Genomic DNA, 26,886 nt, shown 5'->3' with positions numbered 1-26,886 from the left:
AAAAACCCAGCTGTCCCCAATCTTTCCTTCCACTTCTTCAGGCTACTCATGGATGCAGCTTTTCTCAAATACCTCTGTGTCTGTGTCAAACCACACTCAACAGGAACTCACTCTGACACAAAAGACTTTTGTACCACAAACCCTATGTTGCTGGGCACAGGCAAGGGAAGCCCATGATGTCATAGATGAACCCAAGTTCAAGTGAATTAATTATTAGTCATCCCATGTTTCTAGCACAATGATGGAGCTGTTCTAGGGAGTCCAGTCGCTTGCTTCATTCTAAAATGTTTACTGAAGAGTTGACATTTTCTCTTTCATGTGTCCACACAATCCTTTTGAATGAACCCAAAAGAAAGATCTTCTAGGATGAACAGTTTGAAATAATACAACAAAGGAATCAAAGACCTTCTAAAAGTCTGATTTGGTAGATTAAAGAGAATCACGAAGAACAAATACACATCATGAAAACAACCCCAAGTTTTGGAGAGACAATGTTGGAAAATGGAATATTCCCAGGAAACCTGAGGCTACATGTCAGCCCTCACCCTTTCAAAGGTGAGCAGAAACAACAGACAACAGAGAGAAGAGACAAAAATGAATCTGTGTTGTCCTCTTGATGGCCTCAGAGGGGAGAAAATGGTCTTGCCATTGAAGGGACAAACTGTGACCCCATCAAAGTTTGCAACAAGAAATTCTCCGTACAGCTTTAAACTACTTGCAATCAGTAGAATGCAAATGTCTGCCTCCCCAGAATCAGCTGCTTCACTCCTCCATACAGCCCACTGTCACTCACACACAGCATTAGGGGCTGGCGCTGTGGCACAGTGGGTTAAAGCCATGGCCTGCAGCTCTAGCATCCCATATGGGCACCGGTTCAAGTCTTGGCTGTTCCACTTCAGATCCAGCTCCCAACTAATGTACCCGAGAAAGCAGCAGAGGATAGTTCAATTCCTTGGGGCTCTGCATCCATGTGGGAGATCTGAAAGAAGCTCCTGGCTCCTGGCTTCGGATTGGCCCAGCTCCAACCATTGAGGCCATGTGGGGAGTGAACTAGAGGATGGAAGACCTCTCTCTCTATCCTTTTCTCTCTCTCTCTCTCTCTCTCTGTGTGTGTGTGTGTAATTCTGTCTTTCAAATAAATAAAATAAACCTTTAATTTTAAAAAAGCCACCTTCAGCAGATGATTGCCCAAGTGCTTGGACCTCTGCACCCATGCAGGAGACCTGGATGAAGCTCCTGGCTCCTGGCTTTAGTCTGGCTCAGCTCTGGCTATTGCAGCCATTTGGGGAGAGAACCAGTGGATGGAAGATTGTTTCTCTCTCTCTCTCTCTCTCTCTCTCTCTCTCTCTTTATTTTCAAATAAATGACAAACTTTCTTTTTTAATCTGGGGGGCCAGGCATTTGCTAAGACATTGGTTAGGACGCCCGTGTTGCACATCGGAGTACCTGGGTTTGATTCCTGGCTCTGGCCAATATGAGGCTGTGGCGGGTGGCACTGATGGTTCAAGTAATTGGATTACTGCCACTCACATGGGAGACTTGAATTCCTAGCTCCCCACTCTGGCCCTGGCCAAGCCCCTGCTTTGCAGGTGCTTGTAGAGTAAACAAGTGAATAGGCGCATTTTCTCTCCCCATCTCTCTCTGTCCCCATCCCTCTCAGTTCCTCTGCCTCTCAAATTAAGGAAATATTTAAAGATTTTTTAAAGTTTTTTTTTTTTAAATACTATACAGATTCAATTCAGAGAAAAAAAACATTCAAAAACTACTATTCCAATGACTGCAGGATAAGTAGCACTGAAAGGGTTGTGTGAACTCGTGAGGGAAATCAATGACAACACAATCCCTAGTTCCCTCCTCTAAATATCTTCTATTACAAAGTGCATTCTATTAAAAATGTAAATTTCAAATGATTGGAAATAGAAAGTAATAGAAAAAATTGTTTTCTCTATAAAGAAAGAGTCTAATTGGAAGAAACAAAGTATTTTTTGACCTGCTAAACTGTTCTTTTTGTAGAGATGGCAGAAATGAATGAGCTTTCTTCATATAAATGAAATATTTATGGACTGAAGTCATCGTGTCTTTTGGCATTTTAAAATAGTTTAATAACTGCCAAGTATTAACTTGAAATTTTACCTAAAAGTAAAGGTAGAAAACATTTTTCTTTGGTCTCAACATTTTAAAATTCACACAATTATGAAAAACATATTTCTTAAACTAAGCAAAATCATGAGGTTCTTGTATTTGAAAATATATTATTTTAAGCTACTATATTTTAATTTACTTATTGTTTGAGTCCAAATCCAAAATGCTCTTTCTGGCTATACTAGCTAATATTGCAACTCTAAACCAAATTTTCCATTTACATTTGCCCAATTTGCAGAAAAACATAAAACAGTTATTTCTTCTGAGCAACATGAAAAGCATTTTATAGTAAAGGTTCAGATCTAAATAACAGTCTCACTTCGGGATTGTTTCTAAACTACAACTGTTAAAAGAGTACGTTCTGACCAACTTTAGCCTTAACTTTATAAATGTTCAAAGAAGTTTGAATAGGTTTAGCGATCAAACATGTTTGCAAATGTAAACATAACTAAATTCCACTGGTCTTCATGTTTGGATAACATTATTCTAACTTGAGAAGCAAACTAGGTCTCATCTTAACATTCTGGCTCATGTTAAGATTAGCGATCTCAATGTTTTGACTTTGCTTTGACAAATATAGCAAACATTTACCTAATAATGTCATTGTATTTCTAAAATACTATTTGCCAATACTATTTCTTTGATTCTTTATCATGTATTATGGAAAATATTTTATGTACTTGATATGCAAAAACTCAAAGCTACAGTGGATGTTGGAAGTAAAAATGATCAGATGGTACTTGGAATGCCTACATTCTATATCAGAGCACTGGGTTGAAGGCCAGGCTCTGTTCCCTATTCCAGCTTCCTCCAACTGAACATGCTGGGAAGCAGTAGATGATGGTTCAAGTAGCTGTGTCCCCTGTCACCCACATGGGAGAGCCAAATCGGGTTCCTGGCTCTGGATTCAACCTGGTCCAGCTCCAGCTGTTATAGGCACTTGGAGAACAAACCAACAGATGGAGATATCTCTCTTTCCCTATCTCTCCCTGTCTCTCTCTCTCTCTCTCTCTCTCTCTCTCTCTCCATTTTAAGTAAATTTAACTAATTATTTAAATAAAAACTACAGAATGCTCAAACCAGATTTTTGTCCATTTCTCTTCTTGTTGAAGGGTAATACTTCCTAGGATTTATACTTTTTGTCAATCCTTTATTTTCCATTCTAGCTAAAAATTTAACCTTACCATATAGCCTTGGTTGTTTTACCATTAATATAGCCTACCTCTATCTGCAGGCTCCAGGTGGTCATCCACCAGTACGACTCTTGCTCTAACAAGAAGTAAATAAGAGGATGTTGACCAAGCAAAGTTCACCATGAGTTTACAGACCTCCTCTGTAACTCATGTTCTCTACCCACTGTTTTAAAATGGTGACTGAAGTAATGGCATTCTTGGTCCCCAGTGCCTGCTACATTCCAAAGTTGATATTGCCCAACTACACGCTTGGACTTTCTGGCACCCTCTTTTCTTCATTCTACGGATTTTTGAGTGTCTGACTCTCTGACTGCCTTTGACCCATTCAACTTTCCCATAAGTCTGTTCTCATAATTCCTGTTTCTTTGGCCCATGTCTACTCTATGCCTCTCACTATAAATCCACAGGACATGTCTTGACAAATACCAAGAACATAAAACAAAAAGCATGAAGAGGCTGTGAAAAAGTCATGCTAAAAGTAAAATTGTGGAACAAGTATGGAAGAAGTAAGCACAGTTTATCAAAAAATATAGATTGTATATACTGATTCAAGAAAATATTTAGAAGAAGTAGAGTCATCCTCCACCAGACAAGAAGAGTAATGATATCCCCATATCTCTTTCCATCTTCCCATACTCTTAAAGTCACCATGAGATTGGAAAGAGATTTTTGTTGTAGGAGGGAAGGAATATAAAACCAGATGAAGTTAATTGTTGGGAGTTGGGGAGGATAGGTTGGCTGCTACCTATTGTCTTCCTTATTTGCACTAGGAAATTGGATCCATCCAGTTAGAGGATCCATAAGAGAGAAAATACAGATTGTCTTGGATATCTGGAAAAGGGGGCATATGTGAAACCTTGCATCTCTTCCTATGGTGTCTGGCCCAGTTTATCTGGAGAAGAAAACCAAGATGGGCATTTGAACAAAGCTCTGATTAGCCATAAAGGTTGAACATGGGCTGAAGTTTCAGATATGGTGTGTGCTCCAGAGAGCTGAACAACCAGAGAGGATGCACAGGGATAAATAATTTGAAATCCCTGACTTAATCTGATCTCTGAAATCCCATTTTCCACCTCTCTGAACCCACAAATCTAGTTCTGTTTTCTTCTAAGTGTTTTCTTCCAGTTCAGCTCCTTCCCCAAGTGACCACAACTCTCTTCGACACATCTCTGCGTATTTGGTCCCAATAGCTCCCCACTTCCCTCAGTTTTGCACAGGCATAGCACACCAGCAATATGTAAACCTAGTCTTTCTTTTTTTAATATTTATTTATTTACTTGAAAGACAGAGATACAGAGAGAGGTAGAGACAGAGAGAAAGGTCTTCTATCCGCTGGTTCACTCCCCAGATGGCTGCAATGGCCGGAGCTGCACCAATCCGAAGCCAGGAGCCAGAGCTTCTTCTGGGTCTCCCACATGGGTGCAGGGGCCCAAGGACTCGGGCCATCTTCCACTGCTATCCCAGGCCATAGCAGAGAGCTGGATTGGAAGAGGAGCAGCCAGGACTAGAACCGGCACCCATATGGGATGCCAATGCTTCAGGCCAGGGCTTTAACCCGCTGTGCCACAGCGCTGGCCCCTGTAGTCTTTCCTATCTTGCTCACTTGGGCTTACTGCCTTCCATTTTGAATCACAAATGTGCTAGGAGAAGTGATTGGTACATCACTAATTACCTGACTTGCATTTAATTCTTCAGATCATTATTCTGTGAGTTAAGAATTTGACATGGCCTGGGCATATGGGATTAGGCTGAAATATGTCCCCTCAAAATCCATAGACTCAAATTCAAATCCTGACCCACAGAGTGCTAAAAGTCGGCACCTGTGAGAAGTGATTAGGTTATGAGTTCAGAACTGTAGTGTTTAGGCTAGGTCTCTTTATCAGAAGCCCCAAAGAGGTAGCTAACCCCTTCTACTATGTGAAGTTACAGTGAAAAGACACCTGTCTATAAGACAGAGAGCAGGCCCTCACTAGACACAGAATCTGCTAGATCTTGAGCTTGGTCTCTCCAGCCTCCATAACTGTGAGAAATAAATTTCTGTGTTTTTAAATTGCCCAGTTTATGGTATTTTTGTTGTAGCAGCTCCAACAAACTAAGATACACACTACAGTACAACTAAATAAATTCTCTGTTACTAGTGGGGGAAGAGCTCTTAAGTATCTTCTTTTTATTTTAAGTTTACCCCCTTTCTTCATAAATTCCACTAATCCATCTTTATCAGCACTCTTGAGGCATTAAAAATCTATGTAATTTGCCAGACTGTTGAAATTTTCATTATGACCACATCCAGGGAAAAAATGGGCTATTTCAGAGAATCAAAGAAACACTGTGTCCAAAACAGTGATTATAAGAACTTCCTTTCCTTCTCCCTTAACTCAGAGGGCACTGCTGGAAGTCAAGAATGCCAGATGCCAAGGGTTCCTCTAGGGAGATGACAGCATTGCCTTCACAGAAGCAGATTTCCCAGAGCCAGACTCCATGTGAGTTTGCCATGCAATTGTTATATCATAAATGCAAATGTTCTAAGAACTGAGACCTCATCTTTGATATTTTTTTCTCTCTCTCTCGAAGACATGAATCTACTGATTTGAGGCTGAACATTTTTATCAGCAACCTCTAACATATCCCCCGCCCCACTGCACCCAGTCATCAGATACAGCAGACAACACCAGACATGGCGCACACTGAAAACCCTCTGCACGTGGTAGAAACTGCCTCCAGTGGCCCTGGCAGGCGGTCACAGGAGTGTGCATGATTCCCAGTCCCATGATGGGAATGCTGTCGACAGGCAGACTCCATCACTGAACAGAAGCTTTCATTGGTGAGAGGGACTTACATTATTGTGCTGAATCCCCTCAACGACATCTTTCTCCATTGATTCCTTTCATTCTAAAATTGTTTATCGTGTGCGTGTCACCTCTTTCTCTTAGTACACAAATCTGACATATTCCAAGGCCTGAACCTTGACACTCTCATCCTCTCACTCCCTCTCCTCATCCTCGACTCGCCTCCTTCCCTTAAGGGATCTTATCCATCCTTCAGCTACTGCTTCTGCTTGGGTCTTTCCCAAATCCACAATTCCAGGTTGGCACCTTTACCATTCTACCGTCACTGCCATCTTAACTTGCTGAAAACACAATGTATAATATCTTTTATTTCCAATCAGCTTCTCCTCTAGAATTCCCCTACTTCTATCCATGGATCCAATGCTTTAATAATCTCTCCTTTGACTCTCTTGCTCCTCTATACCCAGTATGTTTGCATTGTTGGTTTCTGAACCTCCTTAGAGAAGCTTCATCCAGGAGAATCCTGTGAAGCTTGGACTGAAGCCATGTCCCTCCAGAAGCTTCTCCCAGGCACCTCTGGTTTATCAGTGGCCCCAACCTCTTATAGGTAGATTTGCAGAAAGTTCCCAAATTTCATACATTCAATCTCGAATGTCTTCCAGTCTGTTCTATTTCAGTTCCTTAGTTAAAAGAGAAGTCTTCCTTCATCACCCAAGCCCACAGAGAGTTGGGTAAGCATCCATGTTGTCTTTGCACATCAGGGAGTAGAGTTTTCTTCTGCCTACTATTTCACTGATGATACAGTTCTTCAAAGGAACCATCTTCAGGCAAGCATCTCAGGCTCAACTTCCCACCAGAGGATACTCATCATCTCCTTTGCTAGTGGAGAAAATGTCAGGCCCTAGGACATGGAGACTGGCAGCTCTCCTGCAGGAACATCACTTAATGCAGGTGCACCCACTTCTTTTCAGTTCCTCTTTCACGCTTAGGTTCTTCACTTGCTCACCAGCTCAGTACTGATAAGACTTATTCCAATTTACCTGCCCTTCTCGGTGTTCACATCAGGAAAGGTTCCAAGTTATCTAGACCAAAATATTTCCTGAAGCTTCAGAATATCACATTATGCATTTTTGTTTCATGACTTTTTGATGTTTGTCTCCAGTTAAGACTCAATCATTTCTTTTCCACCAAGAATCTGTGTACAACCTTCAAGGATGAGTTCTTTCCCATGGTAGCTCTGTCACTGATCTTGTGCTACAATAGCTTGTTCTATTCCCTAAGTTCTTTCTACCATCTATGTGTCATGTTGGATTTGAATAAAGTGAGGTCATTCTGTGTTTCTTTTCCCTAGCAAAGCTGCCTAAACGCCTTAATTATGAGTGTAGAAAGCTTTGTCATTCTGGGGATTGCATAGCTTGGGCTCACTGACACTGCAGCTTGGTAAAATTCCTAAGAGGTGCACATGCCAGAAAGTGCATGAAAGTGCTCTCCTTGTATGTATTTTTTCCTCTTGCCTCCGTGTGTTTTGCACATGCTATCCAGCTGTGTGTGTATGTGTGGATCCTCTCCACCTCTCCTCATCCCACTTACTCAGCTAACTTCTAAGAAACCTGTGTGATCTGCTCAGCTATGCCCTCCTCTGAGACGCACTCATCACCCCCTGCTCCTGCTGCTCCTACGAGCTGATCACCACCCCACTGCGCAGTGGCTGCACCTTTCCCATAGCTCTGTCACACGGTGCACTTTGTGTACAGTGTTTGCTTTTATCTTCTTCCTCTCTGGCCTATTTCAGAGAAAAGTCCCTGTCTTCTTTATCTTTGTATCCCCCAAGCCGAGCATCTCTCCCTCAGTGTACAATCAATATCTGTTTTCTTCCTGGGGAATCTGAAATCTAAAGTCAAAGCAAAGATGGGAACCCGAAAGAGAATCGAGTGTCCTGCACAGCACACTTTCTGTACTTTCATGCACTTTCTGGCATGTGCAGCTCTTAGGAATTTTACCAAGCTACAGTATCAGTGAGCCCAAGCTATGCAATCCCCAGAATGACAAAGCTTTCTACACTCTGATAAGCACTTTCATGTTGGTTATCATGTTTAATTCTCTTGGACTTACAGTGTTTATCTCATTGTTACTTGAAGCAATGCTTCCTTTCAGCCCCTATCTAGCCTTTCACAGGAAAACTTGGCCAGTCCCAGTTTGAGAGTTGAATCAAAAGTTAGGAAACCAGAAAAGATGAAGTGGGCTTTTCTGTTATTTACTGGTGCCATGCCTTCACATGCTTCCAACAAGAATGCAACCTGAGCAGACAATGCAGGAGCAATCCGTACTCCGTATGGCTAAGCTTTCCTTTGTGTGATCAAGGCACACTGTGCCAACAATCAGAGATATTCAACCTTTTAAAGGTTTTTGGTTGATATATAATAATTGTGCATATTTTGGGGGGTACAGTGTGATAATTCAATACATGCATACAATGGGTAAGGATCAAATCAGGGTGATTAGCATTTCTATCTCTCTAAACATTTACCATTTCTTTGCATTGCGAAACTCTTAACTCCTCTCTTCCAGTTCTTGATGAAACATACAATAAATTATTATGAACTGTAACTATCCTACTCGGCTATAAACTCTTAGAATGCATTTTTTATGTTACTGTATTTTAAACAAGAGTTTAAAAATATAACTTCATTTAGATAAATCTTAAACAAATGTTAATGGGTGCCTCAAATTTATTTAGAATTATCAGTTTTATCATGGTTGGAGAGCAATCTTTTCCTGAAACTAAAAAATCCAAGTTCTCTTGGATGGCCTAAGAGAAAAAATATTTTGTCCTCTGACCATAATTTATTACCTCATATTCTGAGTCAGAGACCAGTTTTCCCCACTGTCCTCTGTTCCCTGCTCCTAGTCCCAGAGCTCTGTTTTGCAATGTACTCATGCATCAGCTAGTGGTGACATTTTCACAAGGGCAGCTCAGTAGGTAAGAAGTACTGGCAACTGAGTGACCTCCAAGTCATACACCAACAACTGCACAAGGGATCGGCAAACTAGGACCTGAAAGCCAAGTCCCAACTGCTGCCTGGTTTTCTAATAAATAAAGTTTTATTGGAACACAGCCACACCCATTCCTTTTCTCACTGTCTATGGCTGCTCAGCAGAATTGAGCTGAATAGTTACAACAGAAACCACCTGGCCTGCGATGCTTAAGATAACACTGTCCCTCTGCTGAGCCTTGCTTCAGAAAATAAGAAAGGAGAAAGTCAGATTCTTCTATTATTTCCTGGGATCCTGCTTTCTAATGCTCATGGGCCCACTGAACAGATGATGCTGGTACGCCCAAACCAGTATACTGTCCATTTTCATTGACATGATAGCCAGATGGTGCTTACAGTCTTAACCTTCCAACTTCTTTTGACATGATCTCCTTGCTATGTTTGCAGTTCTCCTCCTTTCTGAGCACCTTCATTTGTCCACAGAGCTCTCTCCTCCTAGCCCAGCTGCAAGTCCTCCTGGTTCTGCAGCCTGTGCCCAGCATTCCCCTGGGCTGCTCAGCGAACTTCAGACTGCCTCCTTTGCTCCTTGTCCACTAAGAATTACTTCCTCCACACTCTGATGTCTCTCCAGAACCCTCCCTTTAAAAATGTGCAAGTCCACACATTTTTGAAGAGGGTGGTGGAGTGTCCTACACCATGAGACACCACCGGACTTCACAGTCACTGGCCTTTCCTCACTCTGCATCTCTGCCATCTCCAGGCTTGGATTCACCCTGTCCAGTCCAAACCATACAGTGGAGAAGCCCGTACCCCTGTGCTCGCGCAAGGTGTGCCCAACACTAGCTAATAACAGTCTATGCATCGATTCCATGGGTCAGAGCAGAGTAGTTCAGTAAGTTTGCTACCACCCTTAGCTGCTGTCTGAAGCCTCAGGGAAGGTGCCTTCTGCATGCACTCACCTGAGATGCACGGCATTCTATACCACGTCGCTTGGCAACAAGAGCAAGCAGAGCCTCAAAGCTTGAGAGTTGGTCTAGAGTTATATCATGGTCCACATGCAATGATAAGGTGAGAAGCTTCAGGGTGGGGTCATCTTGAGCTTGCATCCTAACTTTTCTACTTACAACCTTGTGTTATTTAGCAGAATTATATCACTATCCTACCTATCACCTTCTCATTTATAAAATGAAGATACCAATGTCAACTTCCCCAGATTGCTGAAATATTAAACTTTTAAAATGGACATAAAACCCTCAGAGTTCTTGGTAAGTACTGGTAACTCAGTGGTTTCTACTGTGCCTTAAAATATGCAAGGTACAGGTGGTTTATGTGCTTTTTGTTTGTTTGTTTTTTAGCGAAACTCTATACTAACTATGTGTCAGGTACAATGCTAAAAGCTCAGAATGCATGCTAAAATTATCAAAACCAAGATGCTCCCCAAATTCGTGGAGCTTAGAGATTCTTCACTGAAACACTGCACATAAAATGTCCTTTACAGCTACTGGTAGCCCAATTTTAAACAGTGAAGAGGGGGCCACCATTGTGGCATAGCAAGCTAAGCAGCTGCCTGAGATGCCAGCATCCCTAATCAGAGCACTGGCTGCTCTGCTTCCCAACCAACCACCTGCTAATGTGCTTGAGAAAGCAGTGGAGTATTGCCCAACTAATTGGGTTTCTACCACCCAGGTGGGAGACCAAGACAGAGCTCTGGGCTCTTGGCTTTGGCAGGAACCAGCTCTGACTGTTGTGGCCATTTTGGGGAGTGAACCAGTAGATGGAAGATCGATCTCTATCTATCTATATATCTCTATTTCTCTCCCTCTCCCCTTCAAATAAATAAATCTTTAAAAAACAAAACAGTAAGGAAGAAAGTAATGTCCTAGAGCATAAAGTGAGCCCAAGAGTGATCCTTCAATCAATCCTTCAGTTAACCCACATTTCCCCTCATTTAATGAAACATTGTCCTTGGTTTTTATCCTACAACACTGTTGACCAAATTAAGCAGAGAAAGGAAGAGAGCCTTCCTAAAGCTACGGGAGAACCTAGTATTGCACCAAATGGCACACAGTGTGGGAACAATTCTGGAGAAAGTTACAGCATGAAAAACACCTGGTGAATGATCCATTAGTCACTTCCCAGTTGCCAAAGAAGGTCCCAGCCAAGCTCCAAGGGGGACCTGTGCCGTGGCTCACTTGGTTAATCCTCCGCCTGCAGCACTAGCATTCCATATGGGCATCGGAATTCCATATGGGCATCCCAGTTGCTCCTCTTCCAGTCCAGCTCTCTGCTGTGGCCCAGGATAGCAGTAGAGGATGGCCCAAGTGCTTGGGCCCCTGCACCCACTTGGGAGACCAGGAAGAAGCACCTGGCTCCTGGCTTCAGATCAGTGCAGCGCCGGCTGTAGTGGCCATTTGGGGAATGAACCAAAGAAAGGAAGACCTTCCTCTCTCTCTCTCTCTCTCTCTCTCTCTCTCTCTCTCTCACTGTCTATAACTCTACCTGTCAAACAAAAAGAGAGAGAGAGAGAAGAAAGTATGTTTCAGACAAAGAAAAATGTATTTAATAGACAAGATAGAATCCTCAAGGTTCCTTTTTGATGCTCTTCTCGGCTCCTGTTCTCACTGAGTCATTTTTGCAAGCTCAAGTCGGGATGCAGAAGTCTCGCCTGACCCAGCCCCAGAAGTAACTCTCAACATACTGATCTGCAGAAGCATGTGCGAGAGAAACAGCCAGGCCACGTGCCAGCAACCGCAGGAAGCTGTGTCGCTGTTCCCAAGCTGGGGAATCCTGGCTTCCAGGCTCACATTCTAACTGGGATTAGGACGAGAACCAGAAAATGCCAGATGCACACAGCTTCAGGGGCTCCCAAGTGCTGAGTCTACCAGGGACTGGGGTTGGGGGGGGGGGGTGTTTAAGGCTAAATGATCTTTACAGCTCTTTATAAATCAATTGCTCAAGTAATTACTAAACACCTCCGAGGAGCCTGTCACACACAAGGGGAGCCAAGGACACCCAGAAAAACAGTGGATGATTCATAACGCAATCCAAGCGGGCCTGGGGCAAGTGTCTCCTGTTGCCAAGCCTGTGGATACCCTAGGAAAGTCTTGTGCTTGGGGTGATTGTCCTTTCCACCAGCAGACATGAGCATCTTAAACAAGGGGCTATGAGGGGCCAATCAAGCATTTGTGAGTGCCTCAGCCTGCGAGAAGCTGAGAATTGCTTTAAGAGTCAGCAGTTTTCAAAACCACCCAAGGCAGTAAGGGGCTTTAGACATTGCTCAGACATGTGTTTGGCTGGTCTAGGGTGGTTCTCCTGGAAAGAGGCCACGCTGTAGCTCAGAAGCCAGCAGAGTGGATGCCAGACTATCAGTGACTACCAAGGAACGGGATTTTCATATCCAGGAATGAAGGAAGGCGGGAGAGTAACAAATGGCCAGATGTCAATCAATGTAACAGATGTCAATCTGTCGTTGTATTGCTCTTGCATAATGCAAGGGGATCCTTGTCCTCTGCAACACGGCACTGGCAAATGGGTCTTGGAATGCAAAACTGCACGGCCCCTGAATCCATCCGCGCTGCTCTCTGCAGCATAGGACCGCGCTGCCTTCTCACACACCGCCTTGCGCAGAGGAACCATAGCAGCCAAGCGTGGCTCATGAGCTGTGGAATCAGACCTGAGATGCAAGCCTGGCCCTGGCATTTACTAGCCAAGTTATGTGCCTTTGGGAAGCCTCAGTTTTTCTATCAGGAAAGTGGGAATCACAACCAAATTGTTACAAAGACGAAACATCCTCATGCTCAATAATTCATGTACTGCCCTTACCATAGCACCTACCATGTTGAAAATGCTCTATGTTATAATTTTTAAGTGCTCAAATTATTTTAAGATTAAAGGCAAACTTAGAAGACCATGACTTAGTTCATGGATTTTCTCTGTAATCTGGGGCAGGGTTTAGCTTTCTGAGAGTTACTTGGCAAGAATCTCCTGGATCATTCTCCTGTCCAGGTAGAAGACCCCTGTGCACTGGGTTAAATCCTAAAATGATGCAGGCACCTGAAGATGTGAGGCCCTCAAGCTGTGATAGCATTTGAGCTACTAGGAACCTTTCAATAAATATGCAGTAACTGACCAGATATTTTCCCATTTTGGTGTTTCTTAATAATTACTGGGAAATAGGGTGCCGGCATTGTAGTATAATGGGTAAAGCCACCAACTGCAATGCCAGCATCCCCTGTGGGTGCTGGTTCATGTCCCGGCTGCTCCATTTCTAATCCAGCTTCCTGCTAATGGCACAGAGAAAGCAGCAAAGGATGACCCAAGTGTTTGGGATCCTGCCACCCACATGGGAGACCCAGATGAAGCTCCTGGCTCCTGACTTTAGCCTGGCCCAGTGCTGGCCATTGTAGCCATCTAAGGAGTGAACCAGTGGTGGGAAGACTTCCCTCTGTGTGTCTCTCCCTCTCTATCTCTCTGTAACTCTGGCTTTCAAATAAATACATCTTTGTAAAAAAAATTACTGGAAAGTAATTTAAATATTATAATTTTGTCATATTCTACAAGTATACACTATTTGAATTATCACTATAAGCAATTTACACTATTTAAAGCTTGAAAATATAAAATAAATATTGTATTTCCTTTCATTTGCATTTTAATTACTAAATCATTTACCCTATTTTCATAATCTTAGAGAAGCCTTGTTTTGTAGATTGCTCATTTTCTCTTGCTCATTTTCTTAAAGGATTAATTTAATTGATCTGGAATGGTTCTTTATATATTACTGATAAACTCCTTTCTCTTGCATACAATTTTCCAGTGTTTAATTGGCTTTTTTGACCTTTCATGTTTTTATTAACTTGGATTACTTGTTTTTTTTAAGATTTTATTTATTTGTTTTAAAGAGTTACACAGAGAGAGAAGGAGAGGCAGAAATAGAGAGGTCTCCCATCCGCTGGTTCACTCCCCAATTGGCCACAATGGACAGGGCTGAGCCAATCTGAAGTCAGGAGCCAGGAGCTTCCTCTGGGTCTTTTCACAGGGGTGCAAGGGCCCAAGCACTTGGGCCATCTTCTACTGCTTTCCCAGGCCATAGCAAAGAGCTGGATCGGAAGTGGAGCAGCTGGGACACAAACCGGCACCTGTATGAGATGCCAGCACTGCAGGCGGTGGCTTTACCCACTATGCCACAGCAACAGCTCCAACGTGGACTACTTGTACATATTTCCAGGGCTCAGTATGATATTTCAGCACCTGGGTCCAACATAAAATGAATAGGTTGGGTAATCAGCATCTCTCCCGGCCACATGTGGAGCCTACCAGCTCCGCTCCTCCAGCTCTTTATGCAGCATGTAGTATGTGATCGTGAACTCCAGCCACCCCACTATGCTGTGCAACACTAGAACCTACTATTTCTTTTCAACTTTGATCCAATCTCCCTATACCCTCCCACTTCTACCCTTCCCAGATTCTAATAATCTAAGTTCAGATTGATTTTTTGTAAATTTCCACATGTCACACCTTAGAGCCAACATGTGTTTTTTTTTTTATTTTCAGCACAAGTTTATAATTGTTATGTAGCCCAAGTTGCTGGGATTTTGTTTTTAGGATTAGAAAGTTTCCCCACACTTCAAAACTAGTTAAATATGTACCTTTATTTTCTTACATATTTGGGGGTGTGGTTCCAGGGTTATTACCTGTAATCCTTTAATTCATTTGGAATTGTTACTCTGGTAACCATTTTAAATGTCATAAATTGGCATAGGCTTTTTAGAAAAATATTGCTTTGACATGTATCAAAAACCACAACTGACTCAGTATCCTTTGCCCCAGTATTTCTACTTCCAAGACTCTGAAAAGAAAATGGGTACGCAATCAATGATTTCTACATAAAGATGGTCACCCAAATGGTGTTTTTAACAGAGAAAGGAAGAAAAACAGAGGAAAATGGTCATGATCCAGTCTCTCCTGGAAGCGTAATGAGTAAATGGCCTGCAGCTACACTGTCCCATATGGAAATCGTTAATCACATGAAGTTATCTACATACATGCACATTTATTTAAATAGACTCAAATCTAAAACTCAGCTCCCCAGTTGAATTAGCCACATTTCAAGTGATCAATAGTTACAGTATGTGACTAATGGCTTCTAGATTAGCACAGGTACAAAACATGACTCTTCTCGTTTAAGTTTCTATTGAAAGCATTGCTCTATGGCTATTAAAATCTAATTTTTAAAGAATATTTAAGGGGGCCAGCACTGTGGTATAATGAGTAAGCTGCCTCCTGTTACACCGGAATCCTACATGGGTAATAGTTTGTGTCCTAGCTGCTATACTCCAATTAAGCTCCCTGCTAATCAATATTTTCATCAAGTTATGTTTATTCAGAAGAAACACAAACACTGTCCTCTTGAAGCTTGCTATTTAAAGAAAGAGAGAGAGAGAGAATAAAGAAAGAATATGTTAAGATTAATAGGCACATAGGAATTTAATGAGATACATTGAAAAAGTCTAGCAGCATGGTACCTACTTAATAAGTGTTCATTCAAAATTCAAATGGGAATTGTCACACTACATCAAATGAAAGACCTAATTAGCACATATTCTAGGGTCAGCAGTGATTTAAAAAAATACAAAAGCTATTATTTAATAGATACTAAATTGATCTTTTGTATATAAAGATAATTGAAATAAAAAAATACAAAAGTTATAATTATCCATCAACATCTATTATCCAGCCACAGAAGTCACAAAAACAATTTGCTCAACAAACAATACTTAAGAACCTATAGTGCATAAGGTGAAAAAAAATTTAGAGTATTTAGTAAAATGGAAAGGCCATGAGGCTTCCCAAACATCAATAAAGAATCAGCCAGAGCCAGTGCGGTGGCACAGTAGGTTAAAGCTCCAGCCTGCAGCACCAGCATCCCATATGGGCATCAGTTTGAGTCCCGGCTGCTCCACTTCTGATCCAGCTCCCTGCTAATGTGCCTGGGAAAGTAGCAGAAGATGGCTCAAGTCCTTGAGCCTTTGCACCCATGTGGAAGACACAAAGAAGCTCCTGGCTCCTGGCATTGGATCAGCTCAGCTCCAGCCGTTGGAGCCATTTGGGGAGGGAAACAGTGGATGGAAGATCTCTATCCCTTTCTCTCTGTCTCTGCCTCTCTCTGTAATGTGTCTTTTAAATAAATAAAATAGGGGTCGGTGCTGTGGCATAGCGGGTAAAGCCGTCGCCTGCAGTGCCAGCTTCTCATACAGGCACCAGTTTGTGTCCCAGTTATAATCTCGGCTGCTCCACTTCCGATCCAGCTCTCTGCTTTGGCCTGGGAAAGCAGTAGAAAAAGACCCAAGTCCTTGGGCCCCTGCACCCATGTGGGAGACTCAGAAGAAGCTCCTGGCTCCTGGCTTTAGATCAGCCTAACTCCGGCTGTTGTGGTCATCTGGGAAATGAACCAGTGGAATCTCTGTCTCTATGCCTCTGCCTCTCTGTAATTCTACCTTTCAAAGAAATAAATAAATCTTTAAAAATAAATAAATAAAATAATTGCTTTTAAAAAATAAAAATATATAAATACATAATCAGCTGTTGTGAAAGAATGCTTCACTTTGGTGTGATTAAAACTTTGGTGGATTCTGTAAAAAAAATTTTTAAATTAAGATAAAAAATAAAACTTTGAGGGAAAACTTGGAAATTTGAAAGTAATTTGGACACAATCTTCCTACAGAGAACAATTTTAAAAAAAAAGATAAACAAAATGTATTTTTAGAAAAATCTTGAAAGTACAGAGAATTAACCAAAAAAAGATCTAGTAAAAGATGAAAATTTAAGGAGATCAGCATTTGGGAATGTTTGCTAAGGAATGTTTACCAAGGCCGCAGCGATATCTGAGAGTCTGAACATCACTTTGTAGCTTAGGGGGCCAATAGTCAACATCCAGAGTCTTCCAAGGACTGTGGAACACTCTTCATTTTGTGCAAAACAGAAATATACCAGCTCTTGAAAGGACTTCGACCATCTGGGATATCTAGAAAAATCCCAAGGCCTGAAAATGCACTAACATGAGTCCAGACTTTAATTCTCCCAGGTACCTGACAGAAACTAGCCAAAATATTCTCTAGAGGAACAGGCCTCAAACTATTTCTACAAAGAAATTTTAAAATATAGTGATCCTCTTGCAATTGAAGATAACACATCACAAAAGAAATAAATTCAATAAAACCATCCCCTACAGAGCTCTAAAATTTGGTTTATCAAGACAGACTTTAAAATAACTGCTTACTATGCTTGAGAAAATTAAAAAATTATTAAACACTTTTTAAATGTCTGAAAATTCTAAAAAGTGACAAATTTGGAAAAGAAGCAAATAAAATTTTGGAGCTAAAAAGATAATAACTGAAATAATTTATGTATGAGTTTCACAGTAGATTTGACATATCTTAAACAGACTATTTGTAAACTGGAAGATAGATTTGGAATAAAGTATGAAAAATCAGAAGTTGGCATATATTGAAGAGACCAAGAGATATAAAAAGGAGATTGAGGCAATTTCAGAGATAATAGCTGAGGATTTTCTTGTGAATCCACACATTCATGAAGATATAGGAGCCTCAGCAAGAATAAATACACACTCAGAACCATCAATTTAAAACTACAGAAACTTAAAGTCAAAGAGAAAGTAGCCAACAATCAAAGATTCACTTTAACCAAACAATAGTTAAAAATCGAACTGACTTTTTAACAGCAACAATGGAAGCTAAGAAGCAATGGAATCTATCTTCACCATACTGAAGAAAATAACTGCAAGCTAGAATTCTATATATAGTAAAAATATCCTTGGAGAATGAGGTAAGGTAAATAATTTTTCAAGAGAACCAGAACTAGGAGAATTTCTCAAAATACATTTATAAGCACAAGGCATTCATAAGGATGTTCTTCAAGCTAAAGAAAAGTAACTCTAGAAGGAAGTAAGAAATTCAGGCAAGAAAGAAGCAACTCAAATGGAGGAGCTGGCAAGCTGAACTTGTACAGGAACATGATTTTGGAGAGCTACAAGCAGCTGCTTTACAAGCTGAGGTTATCTTCTTGCTATATGAATTAGAAATTACGTTTGGCTGTATTCCGAAAGAATATAGTTAAACTCTATCCTCACATCACATTTTGGAATATATTTTCTTTCTATTTTGGGGTAGAGGAAAACAAGATATCATAAATAAAAGATATATGAGTTTTACTATATTATTCTTATAATGTAAATGGACCAAGAAACCATTTATAAAGTGGTAGACCGATAAAGAATATTTGCAACAGTTTATCAGCTAGAACCAGGTTCAACCACATGTGTGGTAGGATCTACGGGTGGAAACAGGTGGGATAAAGGGCCCTTAAGAGCTTAGAGATACTATTTTACCCACTAAAACACATATGTATTATTGACAAAAAAGATAATGGATTTTAAAAGGTAAGCTCAAAGATCTCAGTCTTTGATGAATGCAGAAATATTATTAATCTGGCAGCCAAAACTCTCACTTTCCAACATGTATTTCTGATTCCAGAATAAGATATGTAAAAATCTTTTCTAGTGGTTTGTAAGGGAAAATGTAAATAATATTTTGGGAATAATTCAATTTTTTAGCATAGACTACATGTCCTTTTGGTGTTCCTTTCAGCCCTAGAATTTCAAAATTCATCCTAGGGGCTGGCATTGCAGTGTAGTAAGCTAAGCCTCTGCCTTTTAGCACCAGCATCCCACATGGGCACCAGTTTGTGTCTTGGCTGCTCCTCTTTTGTTCCAGCTCTCTGCTTATGGCCTGGGAAAGCAGTAGAGGATGGCCCAAGTGCTTGGGCTCCTGTACCCACATAGGAGATCCAGAGGAATCCCCTGGCTCCTGGCTCCTGGCTTCAGATCAGCCCAGCTCTGGCCATTGCAGGCATTTGGGGAATGAATCAGTGGATGGAAGATCTTTCTCTCTGTCTCTCCCTCTTTTTGTCTGTAACTCTACCTCTCAAATAAATAAATAATATCTTTTTAGAAAATTCATCCCAAATTCTATGAGTATAACTGTTCTGAATTAGTGAGACCCAGGTTCCTGTTCTAAAGATAGACCAAGAAGGCTGCTAAGGATTCTCCTCCATTGTTCTCAGAGGACATCATCACTGAACAGAATTATTCTGTCCACATCAGTGCTGAGTCGCCCACTCAGTGCATTCTGATCTCACTCTACCCACCTGTCACTGCCCTTTTACTTCAAGGTGTTTCTATAGTTTGTCTCTCTGCTCTATTAAAACCATAACTCTAAAATAAAAGTTTATATCAATGGCTTAACTGAATGGCTTCAGGAATGTTTTCTGTAGGCAGGACTAGCTGGATGATAACGTGGATATTTGTCATGAACTCAGTTTCACTCACAAGGCAGATCATTGTCCCAGGCAAAAGTGAGACAAGAAAAAATGGACAGCTGGCACTCACTCACCTGCCGGAGTTTGGCTCCGACCATAGAGGCACTGCTGTCGAGCACAAACACCACATTCTTGGGCAATGGAGGAAGGTCTTTAGGAGCAAAGTAATGCACAAAATATCCATTTAGAACCTAGAGAGGCAAAAGGAAGCAAAAATGGCAATATCCAAATTAGGGAGGATAAATACCGAAAATGGGTAGTGTATGGAACTTCAAAAGGTCAAAGACAGAATGAAATGGAGTCTGGGATCACATTCCACACCCAAAGTAAAATTATCTATGATCCTAATCCCTCCAAGAGAACTAAATGCTAATTTAATCTGTACAAGGAAAGACTCACACTTTGAAATGTAACCAGGACTATAAATTTAATTTTGATTCTCTACCCCATTCTGATCTTCGCTATCTGTTTTTTTTACAAGTTGAGACATCAAGGCTGTCTACATTCCAGGTGCACATTAATACATTTTAACATTCCCACCCTGTCTCCAGAGTAATAAAACCTAGAGGGAAATGAGCCACAGAGTAATCTCTTTTAATTAAAATTGAAGATGAACCAAAATTCTAACCTCATCTAAAACACCATAGGGAAAATTACAGGACAGATTTCATTTGCTCTCTGGATTACTGGAGCAGGAAATAGGTGCCCTCAGCTTCCAGCTAGGGAACACCAACAGTGTCTTGGAAGCATATTTTCAATTCAAAAAAGTTTTTATTAAGAACCAAAAAGTTCTTTCTCCTTAAAGTAGGTACAGTTCTAAATCTGACTACAAGAGTCCAGTAACCAGTAGGAAATAGCAGCAGCAAAGCCCTTACCTGGATGTCCCCAATGCTCTGTTCCCTGTTGACATCATATCGAATGACGAAATCTCCCAAAATTCCATTCTGGGCAATCCTGGCTTGCTGCACCACACTAGGCTTAAAAACAACTTTAGCAAACGTTTCATTTTGGTTGATAATAGTGGAAGGAGGAGGCCCAGAATCCTCTGCAAATAAGATATAAACATAATTAATAACTGAGTTTATAATATTTTCCTAAAAAAGAACTGTTTTGCATGGACACAGTGGGTAGACATCCATTTATTCCATGTTTGTATTTCATATGAAATTCTGAGACTTTTGTTGATAATATATCACAGTGCAAAAGATATGTCATATATTTTACATTTATGCCTCCTATTTAGCCTACTCTTATGAAAATTTTTAAAACACACAAAAGTAGAGAGGATACTAAAATGAACTCCCATGCAAACATCACCCTACTTTAACAGTATTCAACTTTTTACCATCCTTTTCTATGCTTTTATCTTATCATTTTTTTAAAGATTTATTTATTCACTTGAAAGGCAGAGTTAGAGAGAGACAGAGAGAGAGAGAAGGTAAGTCAGAGAGAGATCTTCCATTTGCTGGTTCACACCCTAAATGGCCCCAATGACAGATTGGACAGGTCTGAAGCCAGGATCCAGGAGGTTCTTCTGAGTCTCCCACCTGGGTGCAGGGGCCCAAGGACTTGAGCCATCCTCCTGCTGCTTTCCCAGGTGCATTAGCAGGGAGCTGAATCAGAAATGGAGCAGCCAGAACTCAAACCAGCAACCATATGGGATGCTGGCACTGCAGGCCGTGGCTTTAGCCCACTGTGCCACAGTGCCAGTCTCTTATCTCACCATTTTAAAACATATTTTAAATCAAACCGCAGACATCATATTTTATCCTTAACAACATCAGTATGTGTCTCTAAGAACTTTTTTCTAAAGCCAGAAAATCATTATCACAAGTAACAAAATTAATGCTAGATGCCTTATTATTGTTATAATATCCAGCCTGTGTTTAAATATCTGATTCTTGAAAACCTGTTATAGTATTGCTGATGTCTTTGAATCAAGATCAAAACAAAGTTTCTGAAGTCTCTTTTAATCTACAAGTGGCCTCCCCCACTCCCAGCTCTTCTCTTTTTTTAAAATCATCAATTAATCTATTCATTTGACAGGCAGAGAGAGCTCTCCTCTGCTGGGTCACACCCCAGATGTCCACAATGGCTGTGGCTGGGCTAGGGCCAAAGCCAGGAAAAGCCAGGAACTCCATCTGGTCTCCCTGGCAGGAACCCAAATATTTGCCATCCCTGCTGCCTCCCAGGGTCTGAATTAGCAGGAAGCTGGAGTTAGGAGACAGAGTGGGGAAGTGAACCCAGTTTCTCTGATATTGACTGCCTATTGCTGCTCCCGCACAAAACCCACACACGCATTTGCTTTCCAACACTACATATGTGTTGTAAACCAGCGGCTGCTTGTCCTATGTAATTTCTCACAATCTGCATTTCATGCCAAATCCTTTAACTTGCTCCTCCCTTTCCCTGGTTTCCAAACTTGGTTTATATCATAACATCTGGGGGAGCTATAAAAAAATTATTGACTTTAGACCCAGAGATGCTCATTTCAATGGGACACAACCTGAGCATCAACGTTACAAAATTTGCCCATTTGATGCTAATCATATGCAGTCAAGGTTGAGCCCCAAAGGCTCAACCCTCTGTGTTTTCTGGCATTCTGGTAGATGGAGCTAAAAGCATGGTTAGATGCAGGTTTAATGCTGTTCAGCTACGTCATAGGTGATGAATACGTCAAAGGAGAAGCATCTGTAGAATATCTCATAGGCGAGGCTGAGTACTTACCTACTTTGTCATATTGCAATATACAGAGAGGCTGGCATTGTGGTGCAACGAGTGAAGCCACTGTTCACCATTCCAGGCATCCGACCTGGGAATGCCCGATCAAAGCCTGGCTGCTCCGCTTCCCATCCAGCTCCCTGTTAATGCACCTGATAAAGCAGCAGGTAATGGTTCAACCACTGGGCCCCTGCCACTCACATGGGACACCGGATGGAACTCCAGGCTCCTGACTTCAGCCTGGCCCAACCCCAGCCATTGCAGCCATTTAGTGAGTTAACCACCAGAGGGAAGTTCATTCACTCTCTCTCTCTCTCTCCTCTTTAAATAAATGAGGATTTAAAAAAAAAAAAAAGAGAAGGTACAGAGCACTTCAAGATCTACCTCTAGTGGTAGTAAGACTGACAGTGGATGTAGGTGTTGTCAGTCTGACCACCCTCCCCACCCTTTATGTATTTCCCACAATATTTTGCTTAAAGTTTTATCACTCACAGATGACATTATATGCATTACTTCATGAGAGTTGCAAAATGTTGATTTTTAATTCTATTATTCCTTCCATATGGAATTACTCCATAAATCATTTGGTTGTCTTAACATGCTATTTGTTTAAAAACTTTATGACTTTTGGGTCGGCGCAGTGGCGTAGTGGGCTAAGCCTCAGCCTGTGGCGCCAGCATCCCATATGCATCCCAGCTGCCCCTCTTCTCATCCAGCTCTCTGCATGTGTCCTGAGTGCTTAGTTCCCTGCACTCACGTGGGAGACCCAGAAAAAGCCTCTGGCTCCTGGCTTCAGATCAGCCTAGCTCCAGCCCTTGTGGCCATTTGAGGAGTGAACCAGCGGATGGAAGACCTTTTTCTCTGTCTTTCCTTCTCTCTCTCTGTAACTCTACCTCTCAAATAAATAAATCTTTTTTAAAAATACAAACTTTATGACTTTTAAGAAAACACCATTTACGAAAGCTTTTCCCAGCATGACTCTTAGGAGATATATATATATATATATATATAAATATATATATATATAAAATAATTATAGAAAGATAAACAGATAAATGAATTTTATGTGATTTATGAAAATCTAATGTGATGAAGATTAAACAAGAGCATCTCATTTCTCACTCCTGAACTTCTTTTCTTGTTAGAACATAGAGAATTACGTAGCAGAATACTCATCTTTATAAATCCAACCTATCTATGCACTTGGCACTAAAAATCTGAAGTTTAACATCTGCATACACCATTAATATGAAAATAGGGTCAGGCATTTGCACTGGTGGTTAAGACACTGGTTAGGATGCCCACATCCCATATTAAAGTGCCTGGCTCTGAGTCCAGACTAAGGCTGCTGTCTCCAGTTTCCTGATGTTGCAGACCCTGGGAGGCAAGAGTGATAATTCAATTTATTGGGTCCCTGCTACCCTGGTGTTGTCTTCACCCTCAGATCTTTGAGGGTACTTGGGGAGTAAGCCAGCAGATGGCAGCTCTCGCTCCCCCCACCCCACCTCAGGGGAGAGCGGGAACACAGTCCCCCACTACCACAAACTATGCAGTCGAGTTTACCACATTTGGGGAAATCGCAGGGGTCAGCATATCCGAGTGCAATGGATGAGCCTCACCCTGGGAAAACCACCTTGGTGATCATGGTATCTCCCCTGCCAGGTAAGCAGAGCTCTCTATTTCAGTCTCCGTCTATCCCTCTCCTCATTTCTCAAATAAAAACTACTTTAAAATGTGACAATAAAATCAGAATTCTTAAACATAGGTTGAGTTCTTTTTTTTTTTTTCCACACAGGCACAAATCAAAGCCAAAGCTGCTGTGAAGTAGCTGATTATCCTTTTATATCTGCTCAAGTTGAAACCATGGAATAGGCTGACCAGCAATTTCTGATCTCTAATTAGCAGAATTTAAAAGGAAATGAGACATAAATGGCCATAGCAATTTGTATTTAAGGATAAACTTCCTTCTGCTAACAGTTTACTAGACACCAAAGTCAAAGGAAGTTTAAACATTTTCTTCAACAGAACAATTACTTTTCAGACACAATTTAGTTGTAACATTAACAGGAACCACAAGGCAGAACTAATTCTTCTATTATTTGCACATATCAAGGGCAGGAATTTTGGAGGTGATCAGAGAGCTAGAAAATGGAAGATTACTTTTTAATTTTTTTTTAAGATTTATTTATTTTACTTGAAAGAGTTATACAGAGAGAGAGAGAGAGAGAGAGAGAGAGAGAGGTCTTCCATGCGCTGGTTCACTCCCCAATTGGCTGCGATGGCCAGAGCTGTGCCGATCCGAAGGCAGGAGACAGGAGCTTCTTCCAGGTCTCCCAGGTGGGTGCAGGGGCCCAAGGGCTTGGGCCATCTTCTACTGCTTTCCCAGGCCATAGCAGAGAGCTGGATAGGAAGTGCAGCAGCCGGAACTCGAACTGGCACCCATATGGGATGCTGGCACTGCAGGCGGTGGCTTTACCTGCTATGCCAGAGTACCAGCCCCTACTTTTTTAGAGTTATGTAAAAGACAGCAGGTTTCCAATAGTTCTACTCATTTGAAGGAGTCAGGACAATCAAGGTGGCACGCAGGTTGACAAGTGTCACTGTCAGGTTCACCAGCATGGCTGAAGATGCCTTGAAAAGTCCTTGAAAGCAAAGGAAACTAAGTGCTCTCTAGGGTCTATCTCTCCTTGGTAGACACTGGCCAAGCATCAAGAATGAGAAGGGTAATACAGCAGCTAAGACTTGGGATCATGAGTCAGAAGGCTCTGCATTCAAATATTGGTCCCACTTCTTCTTAGCTATGAGACCATGGACAAGTTTCCAAATCTAGGTTATCGCATCTCTAAAACAGACTGATGGTAGTACAGGGTGGGTATCCCTTATCTGAAATGACTAGAACCAGAAGTGTTTCAGAGTTTAGACTTTTTCAGATTTTAGAATAGGTGCATATACATAATTACATATCTTGGGGATGGGACCCAAGTCTAAACACAGAATTTGCTTATGTTTCATATACACTTTACACACATAGACTGAAGGTAATTTTGTACAGAATTTTTAATGCATCTGCATTTTTTAAAATATTCATTTATTTATTCGAAAGTCAGCATTACACTGAGAGAGAAGGAGAGCAGAGAAAGAGAGAGAGAGGTCTTCCATCCGCTGGTTCACTCCCCAATTGGCCGCAACGGCCGGAGCTGCGCCGATCCAAAGGCAGGAGACATGAGTTTCTTCCAGGTCTCCCACGCGGATGCAGGGACCCAAGGACTTGGGCCATCTTCTACTGTTTTCCCAGGCCAAAGCAGGGAGCTGGATAGGAAGCGGAGCAGCCAGGACTCAAACCGGCACCAATATAGGATGCCGGCACCGCAGGCGGTGGTTTCACCCATTACACCACAGCGCCAGCCCCTGCACCTGGATTTTGACTGTGACCTATCACATGAGGTCAACCATATAATTTCTACTTGTGGTGTCATGTCTGCACTCATAAAGTTTTGAATTTTGGAGCATTACTGGTTTTTGTTCAAGGATGGCTCAACCTATAGTAACTATTTCATACTACTGAAAAGATTAAATGATGTAACGTCCTTAGCACCATTCTAATTCATGGTAAGCAGTCGTGCTAGCCACTATTATCAACCTTAAATGTATACAAAATAGAAGGAATTAAATATAAGCCAATAAAGCATGTCAGACTTGGGATAGTATATAGCAATAAAAGTGAAAGAACTACTATGCTACTTTCAACGTGGTTGAGTCTCATAGTCACATTAGGTGAAAACATCAGATACAAGAGTGTGTTCTCTAGGATTCTATTTATGTAAAGTTGAAGAGCAAGCACAACATAACCATGGTGATCAGGGTAGAACAGTGGTTACCTCTATGGGGGTGAATGCTGACTGGGAAAAAGCACCAGGGAATCTTTTGCAGTGATGAAAATATTCTATGCCTTGACATGTAAGACAGTTTCATTGTTGTACTGTATATAAAATTTCCATCATGCTATATACATTGAATAGAGTACTTTATTCTATGTGCTCCCAATTGTTTGCCACAATAATATTGGCATCACAGACTCCTATCTGTTCTCTTCTTGGGTTGAATATGTTTCTGTAGGCATTTATATGGGGATTAGGTGTATCCCAAGCAATTCCAGCTGGCAGAATTAGGACCAGGGATAGAGTTACCAGGAAGCACTTGTCAGGGCAGTATTGGTAAACTCTAAGATTAAGGATGTTCTATTGGTGTGGACAGCTTTCACAAGTCATCTTACTGGAAGAGTTCAAATCAAACCTTCAATAACAACTTACAGAGAAGGAAGATGTAGAACAGCTCTCACAGTATGGTCTTGGGCCAGCAATATAGGCATTGCCTGGAAAACAGCTAGAAATGCCAATTCTCAGGCTCAACACAGAAACCCTGAGTCAGACAGCCCAGGGATGGGACACAGTGATGTGTATTTTAACAAGCCCCCCTGGTGAGTCTGGTCTCTGCTCACAGGAAGTCGGTGTGTGTCTTACATACAGTCTATGTGCCTTACATATAGAAAATTGGTAATAAAATTTCTTGTGTGTAATTAGGCAACCTTGAGATTCTGAGATAACACAATAATTAGATTTGCCTCTCTTTATACTATCAGCATGTACCTACTTTGTC

General features: G+C 41.4%; 1 protein-coding gene and 1 non-coding gene across 2 annotated transcripts in view; both read right to left on the bottom strand.

The window, feature by feature from the left end:
- The window catches only part of ITIH5 (inter-alpha-trypsin inhibitor heavy chain 5), a 109,210-nt gene that overhangs the window by 32,003 nt on the left and 50,321 nt on the right, over positions 1-26,886 (bottom strand). Inside the window, exons 6-7 of the mRNA XM_062210947.1 lie at positions 20,385-20,554; positions 19,584-19,700 (exon numbers count right to left, since the gene is read on the bottom strand). Coding sequence (XP_062066931.1) covers positions 19,584-19,700; positions 20,385-20,554 — 287 coding nt within the window. The remainder of the gene's footprint in view (positions 1-19,583; positions 19,701-20,384; positions 20,555-26,886) is intronic.
- Positions 23,738-23,900, bottom strand: LOC133774061 (U1 spliceosomal RNA). The gene has a single exon (XR_009868038.1). It is a non-coding gene; the product is annotated as a U1 spliceosomal RNA (small nuclear RNA).

Source organism: Lepus europaeus, chromosome 14, assembly GCF_033115175.1.
Source record: "Lepus europaeus isolate LE1 chromosome 14, mLepTim1.pri, whole genome shotgun sequence".
Taxonomy (NCBI): domain Eukaryota; kingdom Metazoa; phylum Chordata; class Mammalia; order Lagomorpha; family Leporidae; genus Lepus; species Lepus europaeus.
The sequence above is the reverse complement of the archived record's forward strand: the minus strand, read 5'-3'. Positions and strand labels throughout refer to the sequence as shown.